We start from the raw sequence: 27,276 nt of genomic DNA on the forward strand, positions 1-27,276 counted from the left end.
CATTACCACAATCAATTTTAGAACATTTTTATCACCCCAAAAAGAAATCTTAGACTCTTTAGCAGGCCCACCCCATTTCTTTTCAGCCCCCACTCCCATCAAGCCTTAGGCAACTAGAAAGATCAACTTTTTGTCTCTATGCATTTGCCTCTGATACATTTCATGTGAGTGGAATATGTGGTCTTTCATGACTGGCTTTTTTGACTTAGCATAATGTTTTCAGAGATCACACACATTGAAGCATTTATCAGTATCATATTCCTTTTGTTGCTGAAGACTATTCCATTGTGTGAATATACCTCATTTTATTTCTGCATTTATCAGTTGATGGATATGTGGGTTGTTTTCAGTTTGGCTGTTAAGAATAATGCTGCTCTGAACACTTGTGTACAAGTGTTGGTATGAACATCTGTTTTCATTTCTCATGGTTGCATGCAGAGTGGAGTTGTTTGTCTGTCTGGTAACACTGTTTAACCTCTTGAATTGCTAGACTGTCGTCCACAGCAGCTGCACCGTTTACATTCCCACCAGCAGTGCGCGTTACAGTTCCTCCAGACCCTGGGCCACTACCTCTTATTGTTTTGTCTTTTTTATTGTAGCTGTCCTACTTTGTATGATGTGGTATCTCATTTTGGTTTTGATTTACATTACCCTGGTGATTAATCACATTAACATTTTTTTGTGTACATATTTGGCCATTTGTACATGTTTCGGAGAAATGCCTATTTGGATCCAGATCCTTTGCCTAGTTTTAAATTAGTCTGGCTTTTTATTAATGAATTGTAAGGTTTCTTTATGTGTTCTAGGCACAAATTCCTAATTATGTATGTGATTTTCAAGTTTTTTCTTCCATTCTCTGGCTTTTTTCCCCACATTTTTTATGGTATCATTTGCAGCACAGAAGTTTCTAATTTCGATGAAATCCAGCTTAGTTTGTTGTTGTTGCTTATACTTTTGCTGTCATATTGAAAAAGGCACTGCCTGACCTAAGGTCATGAAGGTTTACTCCTATGTTTTCTCAGAGTACTATAGTTTTAGCTCATGTGTTTATGTCTGTGAGTCATTTGAATTAATGTTTGTATAAGGTGTGAGGAAAGGGGTCCAGCTTGATTGCTTTACATGTGGGTATCAAGTTGTCCCTGTACCATTTGTTGAAAAGACTATATACTTTCCCCATTGAATTATCTTGGCATCCTGTTTAAAATGAAATGACTGTAAAATGTGAGGGTTTATTTCTAGACTATTAATTCTGTTTTGTTGGTCCGTATGTTTGTTGTTCTGCCAATATGTCTTGATTACATTGTGAAACTTTCACACCGGGAAGTGCAACTCCTCCAACTTTGTTGTCTTTTTCAAGATTGTTTTTATTAGTCTGAGTCCTTTGAATTTCTATGTGAATTTTAGGGTTAACTTGTCAGTTTCTTGGTGGGGTTGTGTTGGATCAGTGCATCGGTTCAGAGAGTATTGCTGTTTTAAGTCTGCTCATCTGTTAACATGGGATGTCTTTCGATTTGTGTAGTTTATGTTTAATTTCTTTCAAAAATGTTTTGTAATTTTCAAAATATGTTTTCTTCTTTTGTTAAATTTATTCCTAAGTATTTTATTCTCTCTGATGCTTCAGAAATGAACTTGTTTTCTTAATTTCATTTTTGGGTTTTTCATTGGTAGTATATAGAAATGCAGTTGGTTTTTGCATATTTATTTTGTACCCTGCAACCTTGCTGAACTCTTTTATGAAACTGTGATAAAATCTGTTATTATTAAAATCTAAACTATTGTTAAACTGCTATAAAATCTAATAGATTTTTTTTAGTAGCTTCCTAAAAATTTTCTGTATACAAGATCATCTTATCTGCAAATAGAGAGACTTGTTTTCCTTTCCAATCTGGTTGCTTTTTAAATTTCACTTTCTTGCTTAGTTGTTCTGGCTAGAACCTTCAGTAAGAGCAGTGCTGAACAGAAATGGCGAGTGGGCAGCCTTATTGTAGTTTTTTTCCTAGATCCCTTTTATCAGTTAGAGGGGGTGCCTTTCTGTTCCTCGTCCTCATTTGTTGAGTGTTTTTATCCTGAAGGGCTGTTGGGCTTTTTTTCAGAAGCTTTTTCTATGCTGTTGAGCGGATCAGGTGGTTTTTGTCTTCTGTTACTATACTGTGTGACATCATTTGATGTTTGGGTGTTGAAAAAGCCTTGCATTCCTGGGATAAATCCTGCTTGGTGATGGTGTTATCATCCCTTTTAAATATTGCCAAATTCAGTTGCCTAGTGTTTTGTTTGGACTTTTTGTGTCTATTTCCATAAGAGGTATTAGTTTGAAATTTTCATTTCTTTTAATATCTTTGGTGTTATCAGAATAATAATGGCTTTGTACAGCAAGTTAGGAAATGTTCCATTTGCTTTCATGTTGTGAAACAATTTGTGAAGAATTGATACTAATTTTTCTTTAAATGTTGGGTAGAATTCCCCAGTGAAGCAATCTGGGCCTGGGATTTTTCTCTGTGGGAAATTTTAAAATTAGTATTGCTGTCTTCAGTTGTTAAAAGTCTGCTCAGAGTGTCTATTTCTTCCTGAGTCCGTCAGCTTTGGTAGTTTATAACTTTCTAGGAATATGTCCATTTCATCTAGTTGTCTAATTTATTAGCATATGGTTGTTCATATTATTCCTTTATAATGCTTTCTGTATCTGTAAGATTGGTAGTCATGTGCCCTTTTTCATTCCTGATTTTAGTACTTTGAGTCCTCTCTCTCTCTTTTTTGTTTTTGCTGAGGAAGATTAGCCCTGAACTAACATCTCTTGCCAGTCTTCCTCTTTTTTAGCTTGAGGAAGATTAACCCTGAGCTAACATTTGTGCCAGTTTTCCTCCACTTTATACGTGTATATGTGGGTCACTGCCACAGCCTGGCTGACGAGTGGTGTAGGTCCATGCATGGGATCTGAACCTGTGGACGTAGGCTGCTGAAACGGAGTGTGCTGAACTTAACCACTATGCCATGGGGCCTGCCCCTCTTTCTTTCTTTTTTTGGTCAGTTTAGCTCAAAGTTTGTCAATTTTGTTTATCTTTTTAGATAATCAGCATTGGTTCTTTTGAATTTTTCCCTTTTGTCTTTCTCTTCTGTATTTTACTTGTTTCTGCTCCTTACTATTTTCTTTCAGTTTAGTTTGCTCATGTTTTTCTAATTGGTTAAGGTACCAGGTTTAACTTATTGATTTGACATCTTTTTAAAAGTAGGTATTTTACAATACAACTATAAATTCCCTTTTGGTACTGCTTTCATTGCACCCCATACATTTTGGTATCTCTTATCTTTGTTTCATTCTTCCCAAAACGTTTTCTAGTTTGCTTTGTGATTTTTTTTCATTTACCCATTGGTTTTTAAAAAATGTGTTATTTAGTGTCCATCTGTTTGAATTTCCCGAGTGTCATTTTGTCATTATATTTCTAATTTCATTCCATTTTGGCTGGGGAACATACTTTGTATGATTTCAATCTTTTTAGATTTACTAAGGCTTGTTTTATGACTAGCATCTGGTTATACTGAAGGGTGTTTCATTGTTACTTGAGAAGAACATGTATTTTGCTCTTGTTGGGCGTTCTCTATGTATATGTTTGTCCGATCTGGTTTTGTATTGGTTTTCAAGACTCCTGTTGGCTTGTTGATCTTGGTTCTAGTTCTTGCATCCTTTATTGAAAGTGGACTATAAATCTCCCAGCTACTGTTGCTGAATTCGCTATTTCTCTCTTTTGTTCTGCTTCATTTATTTTGGGGCTCTGTTGTGAGATTCATATGTTTATAACTGTTACATTTTCCTGATGCTTGACCCATTTATCATAACAAAATGTTTTCCTATTTCTCTAATAATACTTTTAAAGTCTATTTTGTCAGATATTAGTATATCCAGTCCAGCTTTCTTATGATTGCTGTTTCATGATATATCTTTTCCCATCCCTTTACTTTGAACTTATTTGCATTTTCCTATGTAAAGTGTCTCCCTTGTAGACAACACGTAGTTCTTTCTGCAGGGTGACACTCTGCCTTTTGATTGGATTTGCGTTTTTAAGTATTTACATTTATTATTGTTATTGATGTAGTTGGATATGAATCTGCCATTTTGCTTTATTTTCTGCATGTTTTCATGCCTGTTTTGTTTTTTTACCTCCTTTAGTGCTCTATTTTGCATCAAGCAATTTTTTTCTAGTGTAACATTCTAATTCCTTTGATGATATTTTCATTGTAACCTTTTGTATTATTTTCTTAGTTGTTGTTCTAGAGTTTACCTTATGCGTCTTACCTTATCAGGATCTACTTGAGACTTAGACTCCTTTAATTCCAGTGAGAGATAGAGATCTTATTTCTTATTGCTTTATTCCTTCTTCTCCCTTTTTATGCTATTGTTGTACCTATTGCAGCTATATACTTTACAAACCTGATAGTATATTGCTATTGTCACTTCATGTGACTTCATGTTATTTAAGAAAAAAAGAGAGCAAGTACATTCCCAGAAAAATCCTTACTTGTTCATTGTTTATTAATCTTTGGGTATTTTGTTGAATTCGATTTGCTAGTGTTTTGTTGATGATTTTTGCGTCTATGTTCAGGAGGAATATTGGTCTTTAAGGTTTTTTTTTCCTTGTATTGTCTTTGGTTTTGGTACCAGTGTAATGTTAGCCTCGTCAAAATGACTTAGGAAGTAATCCCTCAGGTTTTATTTTCTGGAAGACATTGTGTCAAGTTGGTATTATTTCTTCTTTAAATGTTTGGTGAAACTGTCTGTGCCTGGAGGATTTTAACTGAATTCAGTTTTTTCAGTAGATATGAGACTACTCGTGTTGTGTCTTGGTTCTGGAGGTCACGAGTCTGTGATGAAGGTGTCAGCACGGCCATGCTCCTTCTGAAGGCTTTAGGGAAGAATCCCTGCTGCCTCTTCCAGCTTCTGAGAGGTGCCGGCAGTGTTGGCTTAGGGCTGCGTCACTCCGGTTTCTGCCTCCGTTTTCGCTTGGCCATCTTTCCTCTCTGCCTGTCTCTGTCTCCCTCTCCTTTTCTTATAAAGAGACCAGTCATCAGATTTGGGCCCACTCAGCTCTAGTGACCTCTTCTTAACGTGGTTGCATCTGCATAGATTGTGTCCGAAAATGGTTACATGCAGTAATACCAGGGGTTAGGACTCGAGTGTATCTTTATCGTGTACGGGAGTCCACCCACTACAGTTAGAATTTATATTTTACCACTTCAAGTGGAACGTGGAAATCTTGTCAGCGGATTCCCTGTCCTCACCCTCCATGTTGTAGTTGTGTGTATTTCATCTACATGGCTCCAGTACTTCTTCAGACGATGAGGTAAATTTTGCTTTAAATTAGCACACGTATTTTAAAGAACTTAAGAAGAATGGTCTATCACAGGGTGGACAAACTATGACTGCAGGCCAAATCTAGCCTTATACCTGCTTTTGTAAAGAAAATTTTATTGGAATACAGCCACATCTGTCAGTTTATGTGTTGTCTCTGGCTTCTGTTGTGCTGCCATGCAGAATTGATTAGTTAGAACGGAGACGATTTGGTCTGTATAGCCTTATATATTTACTGTCTGACTGGCCCATTACAGGAAAAGTTTGCCAATTTCTGGTCTATTATACATACCCACATATTTGCCATTTTTGTTGTTTTTCATTCATGAAATTTCAAATTCTCTACTGGTTTCTCTTTGTCCAAAGAAACTTCCTTTCTTTGGAGCAGGTCTGCTCATGATGAATTGTCTTAGTTTTCTTTTATCTGAAAATGTATTTATTTCACCTTCATTTTTGAAGGATACTTTTGTTCCGTGTAGAATCCTGGGTTGATGGTTCATCTCTTGGCAGCATCTAGCTTTAATTAAGTAGTCGCAACTGCCTTCTTCAGGCAGTTTACAGAGTCTCCAGTTTGCACAGTCCCTGCTTTGTTGTTTCCTTGACGTTGATACCAACTGTTGTTTGATATTTACTATTGCTCTTATGCTGTTGTACTTCCACGACGATTAGATTAGGAGGGAAGTAAAATTTTCACTTTACCCATGTCATAGTCTATAAAGTAGGAAACAGACTGAGAAGTACGTGTTTCACAAAGAGTGGGAGAGACAAGATATTAATAAAACTTGGAATATTCAGATATTTGGACCATTTCTTTGTGTTCGATATGCAAAGAGGGTCTCACCTGTTTGTTTTCTGACTAGTCTTTTTCAACATTTGAGTTGCCATGTCGTGCTGTCGAATTTATTTTCAAAATGCTTTAGCATCTCACCCCATCATTTTCCTTTGTAAGAATGCCTCTTCTTCCTGTATAGTTTATTTCTTCCTCTAATAACTTTTGTCATCATTTGCCAAGTTGTCCTCTCTTATCTTCTTAGAGCAAAGTCACATCACAATAGACTTAACCGTGGATTCTGAGCCAGAAAACCTGGATTCTCTTTTCTCTGGCTCTGTCACTAATTAGCTGTCTGTGTGACCTTGAACACAGCATTTACTCTCACCAGACCACAATTTCCTTATCTCTAAAATGAGGATTTTCAGCTAAATATACTCTGAGGCTTTTTCCTCTTCTTAAAGTGCTGTGCTTTCTGTTACGCTCTGCAAACAGCCCAGTCCGTGCTCTGATGTTCTAATCCAGGGGTTCTTACACTTTTTGGTCCATGAACCCCTTTGGCTCTCTGGTGATGCATGTGGACCCCTTAAAATAATGTTTTAATTGTGCAAAATTAACTATGTATGCTTATGAGGATGCTGAACATATTAGAAAGTCTTTTAAATATCAAATAAATTCGGTAATCTGCATATCAACAAACTCTAGTGGTGTAATTTTTAAACTAGTAATGAGGATAAATGGTAATTAGAGATTTGAAGAAACTAAAATGATATGAAAGTATCTGTGGTTTCTAATGATAACAAAATCACAGGTACAGAAATACCAGGATGGCTTGTTGCTTACATTTTAATTAAGGAAGTACTAAATTTCAATTAGAGCTTAGTAAAATAAAGATACAGTTTTTTTCCCCATCCAAGTTCATGCACCCTCTGCATTCAGTCAACAAACTCTGAGGGTTTGTAACACAGGTTAAGAACTCCTGCTCTTACCAGCCCACCAAGACATTATTAATACAGTGTCTACTCTGTGTTAGGTAAACATCAATTATGTTTAATAAGTATTAAATACATTTCTTAGCAAATGAATATTACTATTAAAGATGTGAATATTATTACCATTTGTAACTTTGTGTTATTAAGTGCCTTATAACTCTATGGAGAATAATTTGGAAACATAGTTTCTGATCCCAGGATCTTTACAAGTGGAGTTTTTATTCCAGAAATAAATTCTCTAGTTCTGTGTTTTTTATGGGCATTTCTCATTGAGTTCTCTTTATTTACTGTTTGGCATATAGTAGAGCTCAATTAAGTATTTTTAGAAGGAAGTTAGAAAAGAGTATGATTATTAGTGTTGAGGAGCTTTGGCTGTTTGTTTCAAAATCTCTGGAAAATTTCTATTTGAAGTAATTTGTCTAGTATGTATTTCTTAAAAGGGGATACAAATATCCTTTTTAAATGGCAAACTGTTGTGGTTATCCTTAACATGACATATGATAAAGTGGAACTTGGCTATTATATAAGCACATAAAGCAAATAGTACATTTTGTATGTATTGCCTTAAAATTTTGAATTGTGGAATTTTGTCAATATTCTCAATTCCTTATTAGTGAAACAACACATATTGGGGTGAGGCTGTTTCCCGTTTCTGTGGTCTCTCATCACTGTGCTGCTTCACTGGGGTTGAGATTGAGCAGACTCACGCTCGGGCTTCGTTGACTCCAGGTGGCTCCAGTTCTACTTGCTCTCCTGGAAACCTAGTCCTAAAGTTTTAAAGGCTTTTTCAGCTGCCTCCCTCCCTCTAGGAGAATATCTGTTTGTTATGTACAAAATCTGTTATATACAGAAATGTGTTTGTGACTGAGATCCTTAATAAACCTCCACTTAACTGACATACTCTGTTAAACCATTGCTTTCAGTTCCCGTAGTTCAACATATTCTGAGCACCTGCAGCTGTGAACCACTCTAGTTTACTCTTGTCCCTTTCCCCTACTGGGTTAGCTATATGCCTAAGAATTGGTTGTTTTTATGCCAGTGTTAATGTAATTTTTAGTTTAAATATGAACTAAGCTAATGAAATATGAGTGTAGAAAGAAGTGTTGTCTTAGTGAAAAGCAAAGTGGATGCTTTGGAAAGACTTTACAGAAAGTGCTTTAAAAATTACTGAAGGATTAGGTTTGGATAAGCCTAAAGGTTTAGGTATCTTTTGCTTCAACTGACTAAACAGTAAAGAAAATTTATTTTCTCATGTCTTGGGAGGGATGGCAGTTTTTGTGTTGGTGAATGCAGCAGCTCAGTGATTAACCCCAGGGCCAAATTCTTTCCATCTTTCTGTTGTGCCATTGTTAGATTGTCAGGTTCTCCTTGCGCTAGCTCTCATCATGGTTACACGATGGCTACAGTGAGTAGCTCTAGATGTAACAACATCCAGGGGGAAAAGAAGGGCCATTTTTTTCCCCTTTCTTAAAATCTTACTGTCACATTTCCCCTCATGTCTCTCTGGCTGGAATTGGTTCACATGCCCTTCCATAAATCAGATACTGACAAGGGGCTGTCATTGTCATGTTGACTTAGACTGATCAGCATTTCCCCGTACATCATGTGGGAAAGGTTGAACATCTGAACAGCTCTGGCAGTCACAAGGGAGAAGCCCTGTTAAGGAGTCAGCCAGGAGTGTCTGCTCCAGTGAGACAGTTATTAAAAACTAGAAAACACTTGTAAAACTTCAGAAAGATTCTGTTATTTAGGCACCTTTAAGATCTTGTTCAACTTTAAATCAAATTAAAACAGGAACTCTTAAAAGATGCATAGTAGATGTGGTTTATTCAAAAAGATCATGTGAAAGCCTGATTAGTAATCCTAAACTTAAAACTAGTCTTGCATCAAAATATCAAGAGGAATAAATGTACGTTTATATTTTAAAAGTCTGTATTTTTTTGGGTGGCATTTGCAGCAGCCAACTTTTAAAATTTACCTTCTGGATTACTGGTCTTGTTCTTACCAGACAAGATGCTTCTACTGCACTCCTTTTAAGGAAATTGATCTTTTCATAAAATTAAAGTTAGAGGATTTAGTGTATTTTTTGTGGTTCATTTATTCAATAAAGTCCATCTATGATGATACACTATTTTAGGTAGTGAAGTTAATAGCAGTGAGCAGAATAGACAAGGTTCCTCTGTTTAAGGAGGTTACATCCTAAGGGGTGGACACAGACAGTAAGCAAATGGGAACAAAATTCAGATAGTGAGTGTTCAGGGAAGGCCCCTCTGAAGAGAGATAGTTAAGCAGAGATGTTAATATCAGGAAACTGCCTGGCATTTGAAGATTTAGGGGAAGATCGTTGAAAAGGAGCAGCAAATGAAAAGGCCCTACGTTGAGAACTGACTTAATGATGTGTTTGAGAATGACAGAGAAATCCCGTGTGGCTCGAGCTTCATAGGCAAATGGTAAGATCCGTGCTTACTTCTCTTCTTACCCATCATCAGAATCACCACTTTGGCTGTACCCTTTAAGCCCGCTGCCGGTCTCGTGCTTCATCGTACTCACCAGCTTTGGTTAAATCCAGCTCTGCCTAACACTCCTCCTGCATCAACTGCAGCTGTGTGTGCCTCGAGAAGAGCGCAGCAATGAACGCCAACCTCAAGTGGGCCTTTAGTGCTACTGGCAACTGTACTCTTTCCTCTGATCTCTTCACTCTCCCACTTTCTTTTTTTTTCCCCCTATGTTTTTCTTTCTGTTTCTTTTTTAAAGATTGGCACCTGAGCTAACATCTGTTGCCTATCTTTTTCTTCTTTTTTTTTTTTTTTCTTTTTCTTCTTCTCCCAAAAGCCCCCTGGTGCACAGTTGTATATTCTAGTTGCCCGTCCTTCTAGTTGTGCTGTGTGAGATGCTGCCTTAGCATGGCCTGATGAGCAGTGCTATGTCCATGCCCAGGATTTGAACCAGCAAAACCCTGGACTGCCAAAGCAGAGCGCACGAACATAACCACTCGGCCACGGGGCTGGCCCCTCCCACTTTCTTGGACGAGTGTTGCACATCTTTTTCTCCCTCCTCAAATCTCTTAACACCTCTTTCTATATCCTCACTCTGAGCTGATGACCTCATTTCTTATTTTGCTAAGAAAATAGAAAACAGAAGCAACCAGATGAGAATTTCAAACTGATGGAAGTTCTAGATATATTCACCTACCTGAATCCCCACCCATTTACTGTATTCTCTCTGTTTCTACTGCTATGTCCTGCCTGTATAAGCCCAGTCGCTCTTAGAGATTCCATCCGCATCTCCTCAGTCATCACTCCGGGAATTCTTCCCATCTGTGTCGTCAGTTTCCGCCTTTATGCCATAAGCTTCCCTATTTCATAAAAGACTTCTCTCACCTCTGTGTTTTCCTGCAGCTATTCCCCATTTCCCTCCTCACTTTTATGGCAAAACTCTTTGAAAAAGATGTCTGTATTTTGTCTCCAGTTTTTCTTCTCCTGTTCTTTTGTGAACACAGTCCAGTCAGTGCTTTTGTTTCCACCATTCCACCAAAATTATTCTTGTCAAGATTACCAGTGACTTCCATGCTGTTAAATCCAAAGATTAATTCTCATCTTATTTTTTTATCAACAGCGTTTGAAAAAGTTGGTTCCACTCTTCCTTGAACCACTTTTCCCAGTAAACTGTGAAGGTATTTACCACACCCTCTGATTTTCATCTCCCTCACTGGCTGCTCCTCTATTTCTTTTGCTTGTTGCATCTCATCTCTTGACCTCTAGATGTCAAAATGCCTTGCTGCCTAGGCCATATTGGCTGTTAAATGATTCCTACAGGAAAGAATAGAGGAACACCAATTAGGCTAGAAATAGTTGTGGCTTGACCTAAGGTGGTGGTAATAGAGATGGAGGAAGTGGACTTATGAAGGAATTTCGAAGCCCCTTTCTTAAAGAATTATTTAAAGGTAAGATATATTGAATTTGTACATTTCTGTGACTGAGATAGATGCAAAGACCTCTGCTGACAAAATAACCTGCCAGCTTTGAAACTAAACAAAACGATGTACTGTTGGCCTTGCAGCACATTGCCTGTTTTTCTCTGCTTAGGCTCTCATGCTGTGTCTGAAAGGCTATTGTGGCCACTTTACTTCCTGATCAGAGTCTTTCTGAACTTTCAATCTCCAGCTGATTAACGTCTGTTACTTGCCTCTCCATTGCTAATTTCCTGTTTGTAACAGAATAATGAGACTTCTGAGTAGAAGTATTGTTTAACAGCTGGTATTTCTTGAAATGGTTTTATGAAAAAAATATATATGTATGAGAGGTAGTAGTGCATGGTGGCTAAGACTGGATTCAGGTCAAGTGATGTAAGCTCAAATTCTGGTCCTGCTACTTCTAGCTTACTTACTCGCCCTTGACCTTGTAAGTTTCCTTATTCTCAGAGTTTGTTTTCTCATTAGTAAAAGAAAAACAGGATTGGAGTTATAGAATTATTTTGAGGATTGAAGGAAATTATACAGGTATTTAGTGCACAGTGCTTAATACTTGGCACGTGATAGTTAATATTACATTTCTAGGAAGAAACGTTAAGATGGTGGACATATTTTTAAAATATATTGAATATATTAGAGGAACTTTTTTATTAGAAATTTCTTCTAATAAAGAAGTTTTACTGTAATGTTTGCATCTGCTTTTTCTTTTTATTCACTTCTGACCTGACAATGTATGTATTTCAACAAAAGAAATCTTTTGCTTAAAAGACATTTTAAAAATCAATGCTTAAGGCCTAGCATTATTTCTCATAGGTGAGTGAGTAAGGGGCAAGGAAGTGTTACCGAATCCAAGTGAGTTCCCTTCTTGGTGAGTTGAAATCAAAGCCTTCACCAGAAGTAGTTGTCACACAGAGTACAATTTATTTGCAGCAAATAAAGAGACCATGTGGGATCACTTCCAAAGCTGTGGCTTCTCCAACAAGGGAAAACAGGCACCTTTTATTGTTGGTAGGGGAATGAATATTCAAAAGGGAAGTTTCATCATCACACGTAGAGGGTGGTATAAGCTCACATAGGCATAGTTTGAAAACATGCTTTCACATACATCGCATGTTATGATAATAAGGCTTCAGCTCCTCCTGAGGTGGAGATCTTAACATTAAAATGAAGCAAAGGTAACTTTTAGACACTCTCGCCTGTCTGTGCAGGCATTGCTCTTGTGGTTGGGTTTGGACCCGTTCAGGGCTGTTGGTGACTGCATCTCTTAACATAACTGAAAAACAACTTTGAGAAACAGTTAAGTGGTTTTGAAACCTCCTTTGAGTTGCTCAGAGCATCGAAGGGCACGTTGACATGCATAGGAAATAGACAATGCTCATACATTACCTTCGATTTATAGTGGACCTTTTTTGCTCACTGCTTATGCTGAATGAAAACATTTTTGGATTTCACTTTCCTGTACAGTCTTAGACTTGGCTGTAAATCAGAATCATCTGGAGCACTTTAAAAAGCACCTGATGACCAGGTTCCATCCATGACTGGTTAATTAAAGTAGGGGCAAGGGAGGAAACATGAGTATTTTTTAAAAACTTCCTAGGCAATTCTGACGTGCATCCTGTGATCAAAGCAATGTAAATCCTGTAGTCTATTTCTGTCCTTGATAAATGTGCCTGTTGTCTCTTCCTCTGTTAGCGCTCTAGACATTCATGACCTAGGGCTCTGTAGAGCATCTCTAGCCGCTCCCTTGTCCATCAGGCAAGAAATAGTGTACCAGGTGCCCCTCTTGTCTTTTACAAGAACTTAACTTTGAGGGGTTGGGAAAATGTCTATTTAGTTTGTTCACCGGCTATTATGTTTTCTTTAAATGGATAGCTGTGATTATTCTTTTCTGCTTTTCACTTAAGCTTTATTTTAATTCTCTGTTATGAAAACTGGAAAGATAATTTAGTTTTAAGATTTAAAAAAATGTATTTTAATATATAATTGACCTGTTAGATTTATATTAAGAGCAACCTTTTAATTACGTTTTTGTAAGAAGCAGCCACATAATTTCCCCCATCACTTGATTATCACTTTTTTCTGAGATAATTTGTTAAGTCTGAACAGTTGATATGAATTAGTTGATATGAACTAGTCAGTTGAAATGACCTTTTTAATATCACCTTATCAGTAGAATCAACAACCTATATAAATTATTATGAAAAAAATATTTATCTGGGGCCAGCCTGGTGGTATAGTGGTTAAGTCTGCACACTCCCCTTTGGTGGCCTGGGGTTCGGATCCTGGGCACAGACCTACACTACTCATCAAGCCATGCTGTGGTGGCAACCCACATACGAAATAGAGGAAGATTGGCACAGATGTTAGATCAGCAACAGTCTTCCTCAAGCAAAAGGAGGAAGGTTGGCACAGATGTAAGCTCAGCGACAATCTTCCTCACCAAAAAACCCCACATATATATATATATATACACACACACACACACATATATCTCCTATAAAATTATTAGTATGAGAGTTACAGTTTTCAGATTTCTGGTTCACATGTGGTAGGTCAGTTGCTTACGTAAAGTAACAATATTTAATAACCTTATAGCTGTTCTATAAGGCAGAGTAAGAAGAGAGCTGTTATCTATTTTAACGGGTTTTACTTACAGATTATAACTTACAGTTTCCTTTCTTGAATTAATAGAACCAGCATTTCCATTCCACAGTAGATTGTGAGGCTAAATGACTTGATCTTATTTTAGAGGGACTGTTTTGGCAATAGCTACGTCAATCCTTGGAAACCCTTGTGGATTTTTAGCTAATTGTAATGAAAGGTTCTAAAACATTTAATTAATTTAAATACTTTTTTTTAGCTCTAAACTTGCAGAAAGTTAGTTTGGTCATTTACACATTCAGAAAGGTCACATTTGCTAGTCTGTTCTAATTAATTCAAACAACAACTGTTTACATAAATGAAGCTTTATGTATTATAAATCTAGCCCACAAACTTTTTTGATCATAGCCATGAGCTAGACTATGCAGATATTACCGTCTTCATATGAGGAAATTGAATCACACAGAGAGGTTAAGCAACTTGTCTAAACATGTAAGTTTCAGGCACCAGGAAGACTAGGAAGATCCCTTGATTGTTTTAATTTTGGACTTCAGTTTTATTTAAGCCTAAATCAAATGAGAAGCTTTTAATTTTCAAGCCTGTGGTTCAGAAATTATTGAACTTTTATCATTTAAGTTCAATAGGGCTCTATTATGTTTCATTTTATTTGGGACTTTTTAAGACTTGGTAGTAGAAAATTTCTGTCTTGAGATGCTGAGCCTTTTAGACAGATAGATGTACGGATTTTCTACTTATATTGTAGATTGTATGTATCAGGTGCCTGGAGTCCTCCATGGAGTACACATGAGAGACCTGTGCAGATATGTTAGAGGTGGTGCATCAGGAAGCCTGCCACTACAGGAAATAAGAGCCACAATTTTAAGTTACAAAACGTTAAACTATGACATCCAGAGAGTAAACTGATTTCAAGAGAATAGTGTTGATTTATTTTTGTTTTACTTTGTAAATATGGGCAGCTTTTCATTTTACGTGTTAATTATAGACCCACGAAACCTATATTATTCAGAAAAGCTATTTTTAGTTAATGTGACAGTTTTTCCCAGAAATGGAAATTTTGAGTTTTATTTACTTTTATTTCATCTGTCCACGTTTCTTGTATGTACCACAAGTCGTCAACTCAGAATTTTGAAAACATTCATCTATGTGATTCAACCAGAAATTAGTTCAGAAAAATAAGTTCATAACATTTTTCTAACTACAGTCTACTTATTAACAAGAAAAAGTTGCTTGACATGGTTCTGGAATTTAAGAAACCCTTTGATTTTAAAGCTAATGGCCAAGTGCATTTACTTGAGCTTTCATTGAGCCCCAGTGAAATTGGTCGCATCTGGTAGTCTGTTCTAACTAATAGCAACATAGAATATAGTGTCCTCCATATTGAAAAATCAAATCTGTCTGCTGCTTCAGCTGTGTTCACCTGACCAAACTCACATTGTGACTTAAAGTCGAGTGTGGCAATGACTACCAAATTATAGATATTTTAGAAACCATTCCCAAATTCCAAAATATTTGGGCAGTGTTATAAGTACTACTGAGCAATAAAATGGGAGAAAGAAGGAAACATGGAAAAAAATCAACTGTAATTGTCCACTTTCCAAAGTGGATTACCATGATACTCCAATATAAAACTTTGGAGCTACTCGTGTTTTAAAAATTCATTTAAATCAATCACTGTATTTTACAGATTAGGAAACTGAGGCCAGAGAGGAGAAATTGATCAAGCTCATACTAGAATTCAGATTTTTATGGTTCTCTTCCATTCAACGTATATATTTTTGTGTGATGATGTGACATCCAAAATTTAGTAGAAGTTGGAGAATAAAGTTAATTATTTCTCCTCTCCAGTAAGGTATTTTCTTGTTCTTTTTATTTATTTATTTTATTTTGTTTTTTAAGCGTTTTATTTTTCATTTTTCTCCCAAAGCCCCCTGGTACATAGTAGTGTGTTTTTAGTTGTGGGTCCTTCTCGTTGTGTCATGTGGGATGCCGCCTCAGCATGGCTTGATGAGTGGTGCCATGTCCCTGCCCAGGATTCCAACCGGTGAAACCCTGGGCTGCTGAAACGTGGGAACTTAACCACTTAACCACTTGGCCACGGGGCCAGCCCTCTTGTTGATTTCTTGTTTTGAGAAATCTTTTTCAGAAAGGAGAAAAATTGGGGTTCAGTTAGCATTTGTTAGTCTGGAGAATGTTGTGTCCTGAATTTTTATTAGGCTCTGAGTTAGGGAAACACCTAGGATGAATAAGCCTGCTTGTTTTTTTCTTATTAATTAAGATTTGATTTATGTTTTCCCTGTTACTGACTCCTTGTCAGATTTTAAGCTGATAGCGTGACTAAATCTATTTTAAGGGTTTTGCAACACAGAAAAGGTGTAAAATATTTGTTCTTCACCATTTATGCTGGTGTAATTCAGTAACCTATTCAAAAAGTATCTTGAATTTAAGAGAAATTATTGCATAGGGGTCGACACTGGTGATGTGTGTGTTACATGAATTACTTTGCATTCTTGAAATTTAATTCTATCAGTCTTAAAAAGATTAGAGAGAAACTTATTTGACTTAGTTACTTGAAAATATTCAATAAAATTTGGAGCTTTTTCAATATTAGCTTTGTTTACATTGTTAAAAAAAATCTTTAAAATACCCTTTTCTCAAGGTTATCTTTTACATTGTAATTTTTTTTTCCCTTGGTGAGGAATATTCACCCTGAGCTCACATCCATTGCCAGTCTTCCTCTTTGGTTATTTTTTTGGCTTGAGGAAGATTTGCCCTGAGCTAATGTCTGTGCCAGTCTTCCTCTATTTTGTATGTGGGATGCCTCCACAGCACGGCTGAGGAGTGGAGTAAGTTCACTGCTGGGATCTGAACCCGAGAACCCAGGTGGCTGAAGCGGAGCATGTGGGACTTTAACCCCTTGGCTCCCTGAAGCTTATCTTTTAAAATATAATTTCGAAATACCTGTTAATCACCTAGCATTTTATCAACTTAATCTATTTTCAAGTGGCATACAGCACACCAATGATGGTAACTATTCTGTAACAGTCTAAATGATTACTGTATTTAAAGTATTTTATAATTGAGAACACACTGATGACAACAGAGCTGTCCTTGACTCTAATCCAGTACTACGTAGTTTGTTCTAGATTGACCTCCTCTGCTTGTCTGTAATTTCCCTCTGTGACAGTGAGAAACCTGGCTCCTGCCAGCCACCACCTTTTTTGCTTATTGTCTATCTCCAGTGTACATGCATAGCAGTTGCAGAATTATTAACCCATGGCCCTGTGGGAAGTCACTTCACCAGCTAGAGTACAATGTTTATATAGGGTTCTTTTTTTTCTTTTGCATTTCCAGTCAGAACTCCATTTTCCAAAGTTACTTAGGTTAGCACCATTTCCCATACCCGCGGCAGTGTGGCTATTTCACACATTTGTAATACAGTTAGCCTTTTGTCAGGTCTGCATTTCTAACATCCCGTGATTTTTAAAATTCACATAAATTCCAGTTCACTCTTTATGTTGTGAAGTTCTCTGGATGTTCACACATGCGTAGTGTCATCTACCCACACTCTGGTACCGTCTGGACTAGTTCGGTCACTTTAAGTCTCGCTGTGTGTCCCCTCTGCAGTCAGTTGTTTCCCCACCCCCCTCCACTCCCCTGGCAACCACTGATCTCCCTTCTGTGCCTGTAGTTTGCCTTTCTAGAATCTCATATGAATGGAAACATTTAATATATAGACTTTTTGGTCTGAATTCTTTCCCTTAGCAAAATGCATTTAAGATTCATCTATGTTTCATGAATTAATAGCTTATTCTTTTTTTTATTGTTGAATAGAATTCTATTGTATAGTTGTACCATTTTGTTTATCCGTTCACCTATTCAAGGACCTCTTCCTTGGTATAAATATTAATATCTTGGTTTTGGTGTGAATATAAATTTTCAGTTCACTTTGTTAAATACCCAGGGGCACAATTACTGGGTTGTATGGTAAATGTGTTTAACTTTATAAGACTTCCAGACTCTTCCAGGGTGGCTGTGTTTACCTTCATTTTTGAAAGATATTTTACCTGGATTTAAAGTTGTTGGTTGACAGGGGTTTTTTGCCCCTTTTCTGTAGTTTAATGCTGATCTACTCTCTGATTTGCGTTGTTGCTATCTGTGTTTCTGTATTCTGTTTTTTTTCCTCTGGCTGTTTTAAGATTTCTCTATCACTGTTTTTCAGCAGTATGACTCTAAAATGATGAGGTGTTTTTTTGTTCTCCTTGGAGGTTGTTGAAGTTCTTGAATCTGTGAGTTTATAATTTTCATCAAATTCAGGAAAAGTTTGGCCAGCGTTTTCTGTCCTCCTCTCCCACTCTTTCTGGGGCACCAGTAACAGTAATGTTAGACTGCTTGATATTGCCGAACAGTTCACTGTCCCGCTTGGTATTGTCTCAGTTCCTTTTGTCCTAGTCGCTTTTCTCATTGTGTTTAATTTTGGATTTTTCCTATTGCTATGTCTTTTAGTTCATTAAACTTTTCTTCAAAGTATCTGATCTGATGTTAATCCTATCTAATTGAATTTTTATCTCTAGAAGATCAATTTGAGCTTTTTAAAAATCTTTTAACTTTCAAATAATTATAAACTCATAGGAGGATGCAAAAATAGTACATAGAGATCCGATATGCCCATTACCCATCTTCTCCAGTCATGTCATCTTACGTAACTATAGTGTATTATTGAAACCAGAAATTGGTGCAATATAACTAATTAGGCTACAAATCTAACTCAGATTTTACCGGGTTTGCATTCATTCACTTGTTTGTATGTCTTTGTCATTCTGTGGCATTTTATCAGTGAAGAGTCATACAACCATCACCACGAGCAAGATAGGAAGCTTTTCTGTCACCATAAAGAACTTTCTCTGTTGTGCTCCCCATTTACGTTTTTGATACCTTGTGTTTCTGTTTCCATGTTCATACTTTTCTTTATCTTCTTGAATGTATGGAACATATTTACAATACCAGTATTAACCTCCTTGTCTACTAATTCTCTCATCCTGAATCATTGCTGGGTCTGTTTCCATTTGTTATATTTCCCCGTCTTATGGGTTGTATTTCCTGCTTCTTTGCATGGCCAGTGACTTTTGATGGGATACCAGACATTTTTAAGTTTTCTTTCTTCTTTTTTCTTTTCTTTCTTTGTTTTCTTTTTTCTTCTTCTTTTTTTTTTTTTTTGAGGAAGATTGGCCCTGAGCTAACATCTGCTTCCAGTCCTCTTCTTATTGCTGAGGAAGACTGGCCCTGAGCTAACATCCATGCCCATCTTCCTCTACTCTATGTGTGGGACGTCTACCACAGCATGGCATGCCAAGCGGGGCTGTGTCCACACCTGGGATCTGAACCTGCGAACCCTGGGCTGCTGAAGCGGAATGTGTGCACTTAACCACTGCGCCACCGGGTCTGCCCCAGGGATGCCAGACATTTAATTTTACATTACTTAATGCTGGAATTTGTTATATTATTTTAAATATTGCTGGGCTTTGTTTTGGGATACAGTTATGGTACTTAGAGTTAGTTTGATCCTTTTCAGGCTTGGTTTTAAGCTTTGTTAGTGCTACGCCAGAACATCCTTTAGTCTAAAGCTTATATGGTTTCATTGCTGAGGTATTCTTTACCTTCTGAACTCTATTCAATACCCTGTGTGGTAAGAGCTCCTTCTCTGGTTGATGGGAACATGAGCTCTGGGGATTATTCTGACTGCTTTACAGAGGATTCTTCTCCAGACTCAATAGTTTTTTCACATGCTTGCACAGATCATTACTCAGCTAAACCCTCGAGGGGAATCTCTCTCTAGATCTTTGGAGCTCTTTGTCCCTGCAGCTTCCTTCTTTCTGTTTGCCTTACGAATTCTAGCTGTGTTGTGTGTCCCCTAACTCTGAACTCCGTTTCCTTAACTCACTGGAACCATTGGGCTCTGATTGGGTTCTACGTCCCCTCTTCCTGTCTCAGCGTCATAACTTGGCGGGCAGTAGGGCTTACTTTATTTCTTCTTTTCCCGATGATCTCTGTCCTGAGATGATGTCCAGTGTCTGAAAATCAGTTTCATGTATTTTGTCTAGTTTCTTGATTACTTAAGGTAGGAGGGTAAATATAGTCTTTGTTTTTCCATCTTGGAAGGCATCCCTGGCTTACTAAAAATTTCACTGTAATTTTGTAAATATTTATCTTTTCCAACTTTTTGAATATTTGTAGAACTTTGTGGGAAAAATCAGTGTATAAACTTGCACAAATTTAGGCACTTTCTTACTCGTGCTTGCTCCTTTTCATATACTGTCTCACATATATACTCACATCCTTTTTCATCTATCGTGCATCTTTTTATTCTTGGTGTGACAAGTATCAACACAATCTATTACTGATAGTGGTGACAAATGTTAGCTTTTATGTTTGCCTGGAAGAAAATAGAGGCCTTTATTCGTTTTTCCTTTTGCTTACTGAAAGGAGATATGATCCTTAGTTAGGAGTTCAATATAAAATATTGATTCCTGTATTAGTTAGAGCATATGTGGCTATTGATTGGAAACTATAAGCTGTGAAATACTTCGTTATCCCAAGAGGGGAACAAAAGAGATGAACAGAAACAAGTTTCTATTTGTGCTAAAATCCGTAGTACTCTGAAGTTAGGATTTCTTTTATCTGGTAAATTTACAGATTAAATAGTAACTTTTATTTTTAATCAAGGTATTATTTAGCATATGAAGCTATAATTATCTTTTTTTATATAGTTAGATTATACTGTTGAAAATTGTCTTTCCTGATTTTAGATTTCTAACATATCTTTTTGTTTTAGTATTTTTTAAAAAATTTTTATTAAGATTATGATAGTTTGCAACCTTGTGAAATTTCAGTTGTACATTATTGTTTGTCAGTCATGTTGTAGGTGCACCACTTCAGCCTTTGTGCCCTCCCCCCAACCCTCCTTTCCTCTGGTAACCACCAATCAGTTCTCTTTGTCTATGTGTTTAACTTCCACCTATGAGTGGAGTCATACAGAGTTCATCTTTCTCTGTCTGGCTTATTTCACTTAACATAATACCCTCAAGGTCCATCCATGTTGTTGTGAATGGGACGATTTTGTCCTTTTTTATGGCTGAGTAGTATTCCATTGTATATATATACCATATCTTCTTTATCCCATCATCAGTTGATGGGCACTTAGGTTGCTTCCACGTCTTGGCTATTAATAATGCTGCAATGAACATAGGGTGCATGGAACTCTTGGAATTGCTGATTTCAAGTTCTTTGGATAGATACCCAGTAGTGGGATGGCTGGATCATGAGGTATTTCTATTTTTAATTTTTTGAGAAATCTCCATACTGTTTTCCGTAGTGGCTGCACCAGTTTGCATTCCCACCAACAGTGTATGAGGGTTCCTTTTTCTCCACAACCTCTCTAACATTTATCACTCTTTGTTTTGGATATTTTTGCCATTCTAACGGGTTTAAGGTGATATCTTAGTGTAGTTTTGATTTGCATTTCCCTGATGATTAGTGACGATGAGCATCTTTCCATGTGTCTATTGGCCATCCATATATCTCTGGAGAAATGTCTGTTCATGTCTACTGCCCATATTTTGATCGGGTTGTTTGATTTTTTGTCGTTGAGCTGTGTGAGTTCTTTATATATAATGGAGATTAACCCTTTGTCAGATAAGTAACTTGTAAATATTTTTTCCCAAATAGTGGGTTTTTTTGTTTCAATCCTGTTTTCCCTTGCCTCTAACATATTTTTTGATGAAACTAGTATGATTTAAAGATAATGCACGAACTTTAATTTAAACGTAACTTATCTAAGGAGGAAAACATTCCTATTGTATAAGAAAAAACTGAAATTGCACTATTATTCATTGAATTCAGAGTTTCCAGGAATACATTAAGAGTTAGGCAAGTACTGTTTTAAAGCCTATTAATATTATAAAACACTAACATTAAAATACGGTTAATTTTGTTTAGAGGATGTGTAATAAAATAGTTTTGCTCTCATTGTATGACAATTCTGAACATTTAAGTTGGAGCTAAATGTGTGTCGCTTAACTGTTCTTGGAGATCCAATTCATGTGATCATTTTTCCTTCTGAATAACCTAACTTGCTACATAGTAAGAATTAGATTAGCAGTAGCAAATGTACTTAGGGCCTAAGGAATGTTTCTCCTTGTTTTTTTGAGAGAGACATACTTATATCCAATGGTACATATAAATTTGGTAGTGAGCAATTACATTTTTGCCATACAGCCAGGTATCTTGAAGTATTTCAGCCATATATATATATACACAATATAAGATGGTCAAAATTAAGTAAAAGTATAGCACCGACTAACTTTGTGATTGAGCATAAAATAGGAGCCAGAATATAGGTTTTCATTAGGTGCTTTCTTAAACCTTGAATCTAGTATTAATTTTTAATGGTTATTTTCCTTGAAAATGTTTTCTTCCCTTCTGATTAGATTATTAGAGGTAATCCTTATGTGTGTGCTTGTTGGTTTTTCATAAAATCAATTCATACTACTTATAAATTTAGAGTAGTTTTTATTATGCTCTCCCAAGGTAAATTTCATATAATGTTAAATAATTGCTCTAAATTTAAATATATTTAGTGTTTAGCAACTATAATTAGTTCAGTAGGTATACTTACTCCTTCCCTAGGGTAAACGTTTTACTAAGACTTAGATGAGAGACATTTGTCTTCAAAACATACATTTTAAAATTTGTAGATACCGCTTTTGAATTTTTGGTCTCTCATTTTCAATTTACATTTTGAGTTAGCATCTGTAGCAACTATTATCTTTGCTTCAGTGATTTTTTTGTGAGGTGCACAATGCCTGGTAATTTTGGACTTATCTCTGTCCAAGTTAAGAAATGAGCCCCATTATTTTTCTGCCCAAATATAAAAAGCAAATTCTATTAGAAGATGCATGAAATTGGAGGACTGATGGAGAAAGGCATCCAGAAAGTTGACGTTTGTTGCTACTCTTCATTTGGAGTGAATTTTAGTAGAATATTACGTTAAATTTGCAGCTCTTAATCATCCTAAGAATGTATGATGTTTCCCATCTTATGGCCTAGGAATCAACCTCATAAACGGCGTAGTAGCAGCTGTGTAAGTCAGCATTTGGAGGAGAGGGATTGGAAATTAAATGAAACTGAATTATTAGACATTTCTGAGACTAACAGGAGAATATTTATTTAGAAGAAAAAACATGTCAATTGAAGGTTGAACTGTTTTGTCCACTCCATTTTTGTTCACTATAAGTTTCTTCCTTGTGTCTGAGGTCTGGCAGGCAGTTTTAATTGGAGAGAGTAGAAGTGGGTGGGAAGAGTTTCTCATATTTAGTCATTTCTATCTCAAATAAAGTATGTTTGCCACTCTAATCCTCCCTAGGTGGTTAAGAGAAAGAAAAATTAGGATGTTAAAAATGTACTTTTTGTTTTGTGTGTATCATTTTGGATATTTTTGCTACTGTTCATATATTTACATGTTAGTAATTTTGACGGCTTTTGGATAATTCCACTCTAGAGGGAGAACTGGTGGGCGGTCCTTCCTGTGACACGACCCTTGAGTGACAGTTCTGTTTGATTGCCTCCAGTACTGTGAGGACAGGACACGACTCTATGGTGAGGACTGATGGACATACATTATCTGAGAAAAGAAACTACCAGGTAAGACTCATTTTTTTCTTTTTCTCTATTGGTCATCTAACTGCATTGAACTGTTTGATGTGTCGTATTAAACTAGAGCCAGCAGGTTGGATACACCTCAGTTTGAAAAAATTGGGTTGTAATTTAAGGGTTTGTATTGGATTTGACAGTTGAAATAGTTGGGAACATTTTTCAAAGTAAAGCATGCTTATAATAAATGTATATTCTTTTAGTGTCAAAACATAAATTTTCTGGGGTATTTTTTGTCAAAACTTAGATTCTCTGATACACAGTTGATGACTTCTTGGTTTGATTCAGAGCTAGTACTCCATCAGACAAAGAGTTGATTGCTTGCATACATGTTACTCCTGGAAGACTAACCCTAAAGTCTTAGACTGTGTTCAGGGTGATAGAGCACCTTAGAAATGTAGACAAAATTGGTTAGATTATAGAATTAGAAATGAAAATCTCAGGATACTCAGAGACCCAACTTCTGTTGAATTTGTCACTAGTTTGCTGTCCTTAGAATGCTAGATTTTGTTTTCCTATTTATTAAGTTGGTGAATAATATCCATCCCCTATGTAGTGTGTAAGGATGCTGAAAGGATGGTTGAAGTGTAATATTCCTGTTTCTTTCTGAGCTTTTAAAAGAAGGTGAATTTTAAAGATAGTGCTGTTAAATAGTGGCTTAAAAAAAACCTAACGTTTGAATTTAATTTTTTCAAAGAAAATCTGCTTTATTCACGATGTTATAATTCATTGTCAAGTTATGTAGTGATTCAGAATGCAGAGTAGTTCAAAGCTCCAGTAGGAATAAGCTGTAGGCTTCCTGCTCAGATACATACCCAGCTTCCTTCTCCCCCTTCCACCCACTCGTTTCCTTCCCTCTAGGCTGTGAAGGCAGCTAGTGTGACAGCAGCAGCTTTGGTTAACTAACTGTTTATCTGCTAATCATTTGTTTTAGCCCAGTTAATCTTTTCTTTCCTTGAATTGGGAAAGTGAACAGTGGCGAAAATTGTAACTGGGTGTTCATGGTGTAAATAGCAAAGAGCCTTTGATTATAAGACTGAGGTTCTGATTTGGGCACTGTCCTTAATAAAGAATAATGTCATATTTAACCTTTCTAGAGTTTCACCTAACTTGATGTCTGCAATTTCTTGCCAGATCTTTATGATACGCAGAATCAGTTCTCCCTGTAACCTTTTCTGCTCTGAGTTGTTCTCATGGACTTGACCAATATGGCCTTTGCTAATTATTTATACTGGCTATAGCTCCTCCTGCCTCACAACCACTTCCAACTACCTTGACTCATTAGATTTTAATTAGTCACACTACTTGAGCTCTTGCATCGTTTGATAGGTTCTGCTAAATATATTTTAAGAATGTTGTGATTCTAGATTATGTGGTTTTTCAGTGCTGATAATCCAGTTTTAAAGTGTAAGTATAGAACTTTTGTCTGATGACGCAGTGTGGTTAATTTATTTCATGGAATCGTATTAGTATAGAATTCCAAAATTTACACTTAAGAAAGGAATGAAACAAGATTATGTTTTTCACATGAAGAGATTTCCTGATTCCTGTTTGTTCAACTCTAAAACTTCTCCGTTGTTCCAGTCACATTAGTTACAAATAATCTAGGTTTTTTGAGCTTACCTGAAAAATACATTCTTGTATAGGATTTTTCTGGCTGAAAATATTTTCCATTTTCTCTCTTTTGTTGTTACTTAGTGACACTTAATACAAATTGAAATATCCTTGGAAACAGTTGTTTAAATCTGTTGTAAAATTATTTTAATTTTGAAACCTCTTCTGGAAAGCACATAGAGAAATACAATTTCCTGTCTGATATTGTGATGAATACATTAAGAGCATATGGGAAATTCAAAGGAATATTAAATAAATCACTTACATTTGTGTTGGTAGTGCTAAGAGTTTGCATGTGCTGAAATGAAATGGTTTGGACTTTTAAAAATTCCATTTTGGAAGAATTTTATTTGGTTATCATGGATGTAAGGTAGGATTTCTTTGTGTTCATGTTTATACTCATTTTAATTTATCTTTGAGGGCTTTTGTTTTTGGAAGGCACTTGATGTCTTATAGTGATCTTTAAACATCCTGATAATAATAGGCTAATGTTCTAGAGTTTAATAAGAAGGATAGTATTTCTCCAATTCTCATTTCCTTGTAGACCTGATTGAAACCTTAGGAATTTAGTTTAGGATGGTATATTCCCTCAGCTTTGTGCTAAAAGCTAGTGACTTTCATGGGTGTTGGTTGAAATATTGATTTTTTTATATTGGTATATACTTTGTGTATTTCTTACTATAAGCCTGGTTAAGCTTCCGGAGTTTGAATAGAGTAGTTGAAGTTTATTTGTGTAGATATACTGGTGTATTAGTTCAGGTAAGATAATTTAGTCATTTAAATGGTTCATAGTTGTTTTTTGGGGAAAGGATTGTCAAGCTTTTTCCAAGGAAATGTAATTCCGATTTTTGGCTATAATTTTCATATATTCCTCTAATTTACACTGATTTTCTCCAGCTTATGAGCATGCGCAAATCTCATCATATTAGTTACCAGTTTTGCTCCTTGGTAGTGTTCCCTGTCTCACATACTAAGCCAAGCTTTACACGTGTCCAGCATCTTTCCACCTCCTGAGCCCACAGGCTCTCCCCTCTCCGTGTCTCTCCCCTGACTCCGTCTAGTGAGTCTTTCCGTTTAGTGACACACAACAGCTTTCCGTCTCCTTCCACTTTTACGCTTGGAAGCCTTTACTTCTTTTGGTTCCTCTTGATGTAATGCCTAGCCTTTCTTCACATGATTCAAGAATTAAGTGTCACTACTTGCAGAAGCCATTTTCTCATGGTTTAGTGCTCCTTTCCCTGCTTTTATAGCCCTTCTGCATACTTCTAGAATACTTTGTAGTTGTCTGTTTATTTGTCCTTGTCTTCCTGTAGACATGTGCTGTCCAATACTCTAGGTACCAGCCAGAAGTGACTATTTAAATTTAAATTCATCTAAATTAAATAAAATTAAAAATTTAGTTTCTTAGTCACAGTAGCTGCATTTCAAATGCTCAAAGCTACATGCTGTTCATGGCGCCCATATCAAATTGCGTGGATGTAGAACTTTTCCATCATCGCAAAAAATTGTATAGGATAGTACTACTGTGTGTTATGAACCGTATCTATTTATTTTGGTACTTTGAGTACCCAGCATGGTTCCCAGAAGATTATAGGTGTTCAATGCATGTTGTTTCAATAAAAATTTTAAATAAAACGAATAAATAGTAAGTTTAAAAATAAAAATTAATTTAAAAAGTTTCATTAAACAGAAATGAAAGTGAAAGGAAGAAATTGTAAAGTGTGCTGGGTAACATACTACCAATATTTCCAGGATTTTTGGATGTTACTCTGAATGGAACTTCTTAATATGAGGTCATTGATCACATCATATGCTGGCAAGTTCAATATGTTATCTATGAACTGGATCTGATGCATCCCAGTCCATATGTTCGTGCAGAATACCTCGTGATCTGAAATGCCCTGTTAACTTTGTGCGATATAGTGTGTCGGAGAACTGTGGCAGTGATTGTGTTGCCATTTCCTCCCCCTGTCGAATATTTTATTTTTTATATTAGTTTTTTAAATCACAGAAGTAATAGATGCTCATTGCAAAAACTTTGAAGAAAAATACGGAAATATACAATAGGATATAAAAATGTGAGATAGAAAAATAGAGTATAAGAAATATTAAAAAGTTGTGAAAGTTTACCTTCACAGTTTTACTCTTAACAGTTTAATGTGTATCTTTTTAGATCTTTTCTGTGATTATACAGGTGCAAAAGTGACTTGTCTGTTTTTAACAAGCATGTATTTTTCTGCAGCATGCGTGTTGTACTTAATGG

General features: G+C 36.3%; 1 protein-coding gene across 36 annotated transcripts in view; it reads left to right on the forward strand.

Annotated features, from left to right (window-relative positions):
* Positions 1-27,276, forward strand: part of CNOT2 (CCR4-NOT transcription complex subunit 2) — a 110,861-nt gene that overhangs the window by 17,116 nt on the left and 66,469 nt on the right. For 18 of the 36 annotated variants that reach the window (XM_070271949.1, XM_023644003.2, XM_070271968.1 and 15 more), the window contains one exon: positions 23,318-23,390. The exons of 2 other annotated variants lie outside the window; for them this stretch is intronic. Coding sequence is in view for 6 of the 34 variants with exons in the window: in XM_023644003.2 (XP_023499771.2) it covers positions 23,318-23,390 (73 nt within the window). In the remaining 28 variants the exon portion in view is untranslated. Of the gene's footprint in view, positions 1-23,247; positions 23,391-27,276 lie in introns of all 36 variants that reach the window. 16 more of the 36 variants (XM_070271934.1, XM_070271936.1, XM_023644004.2 and 13 more) reach the window with 1 other exon arrangement.

This window comes from Equus caballus, chromosome 6 (assembly GCF_041296265.1).
Source record: "Equus caballus isolate H_3958 breed thoroughbred chromosome 6, TB-T2T, whole genome shotgun sequence".
Taxonomy (NCBI): domain Eukaryota; kingdom Metazoa; phylum Chordata; class Mammalia; order Perissodactyla; family Equidae; genus Equus; species Equus caballus.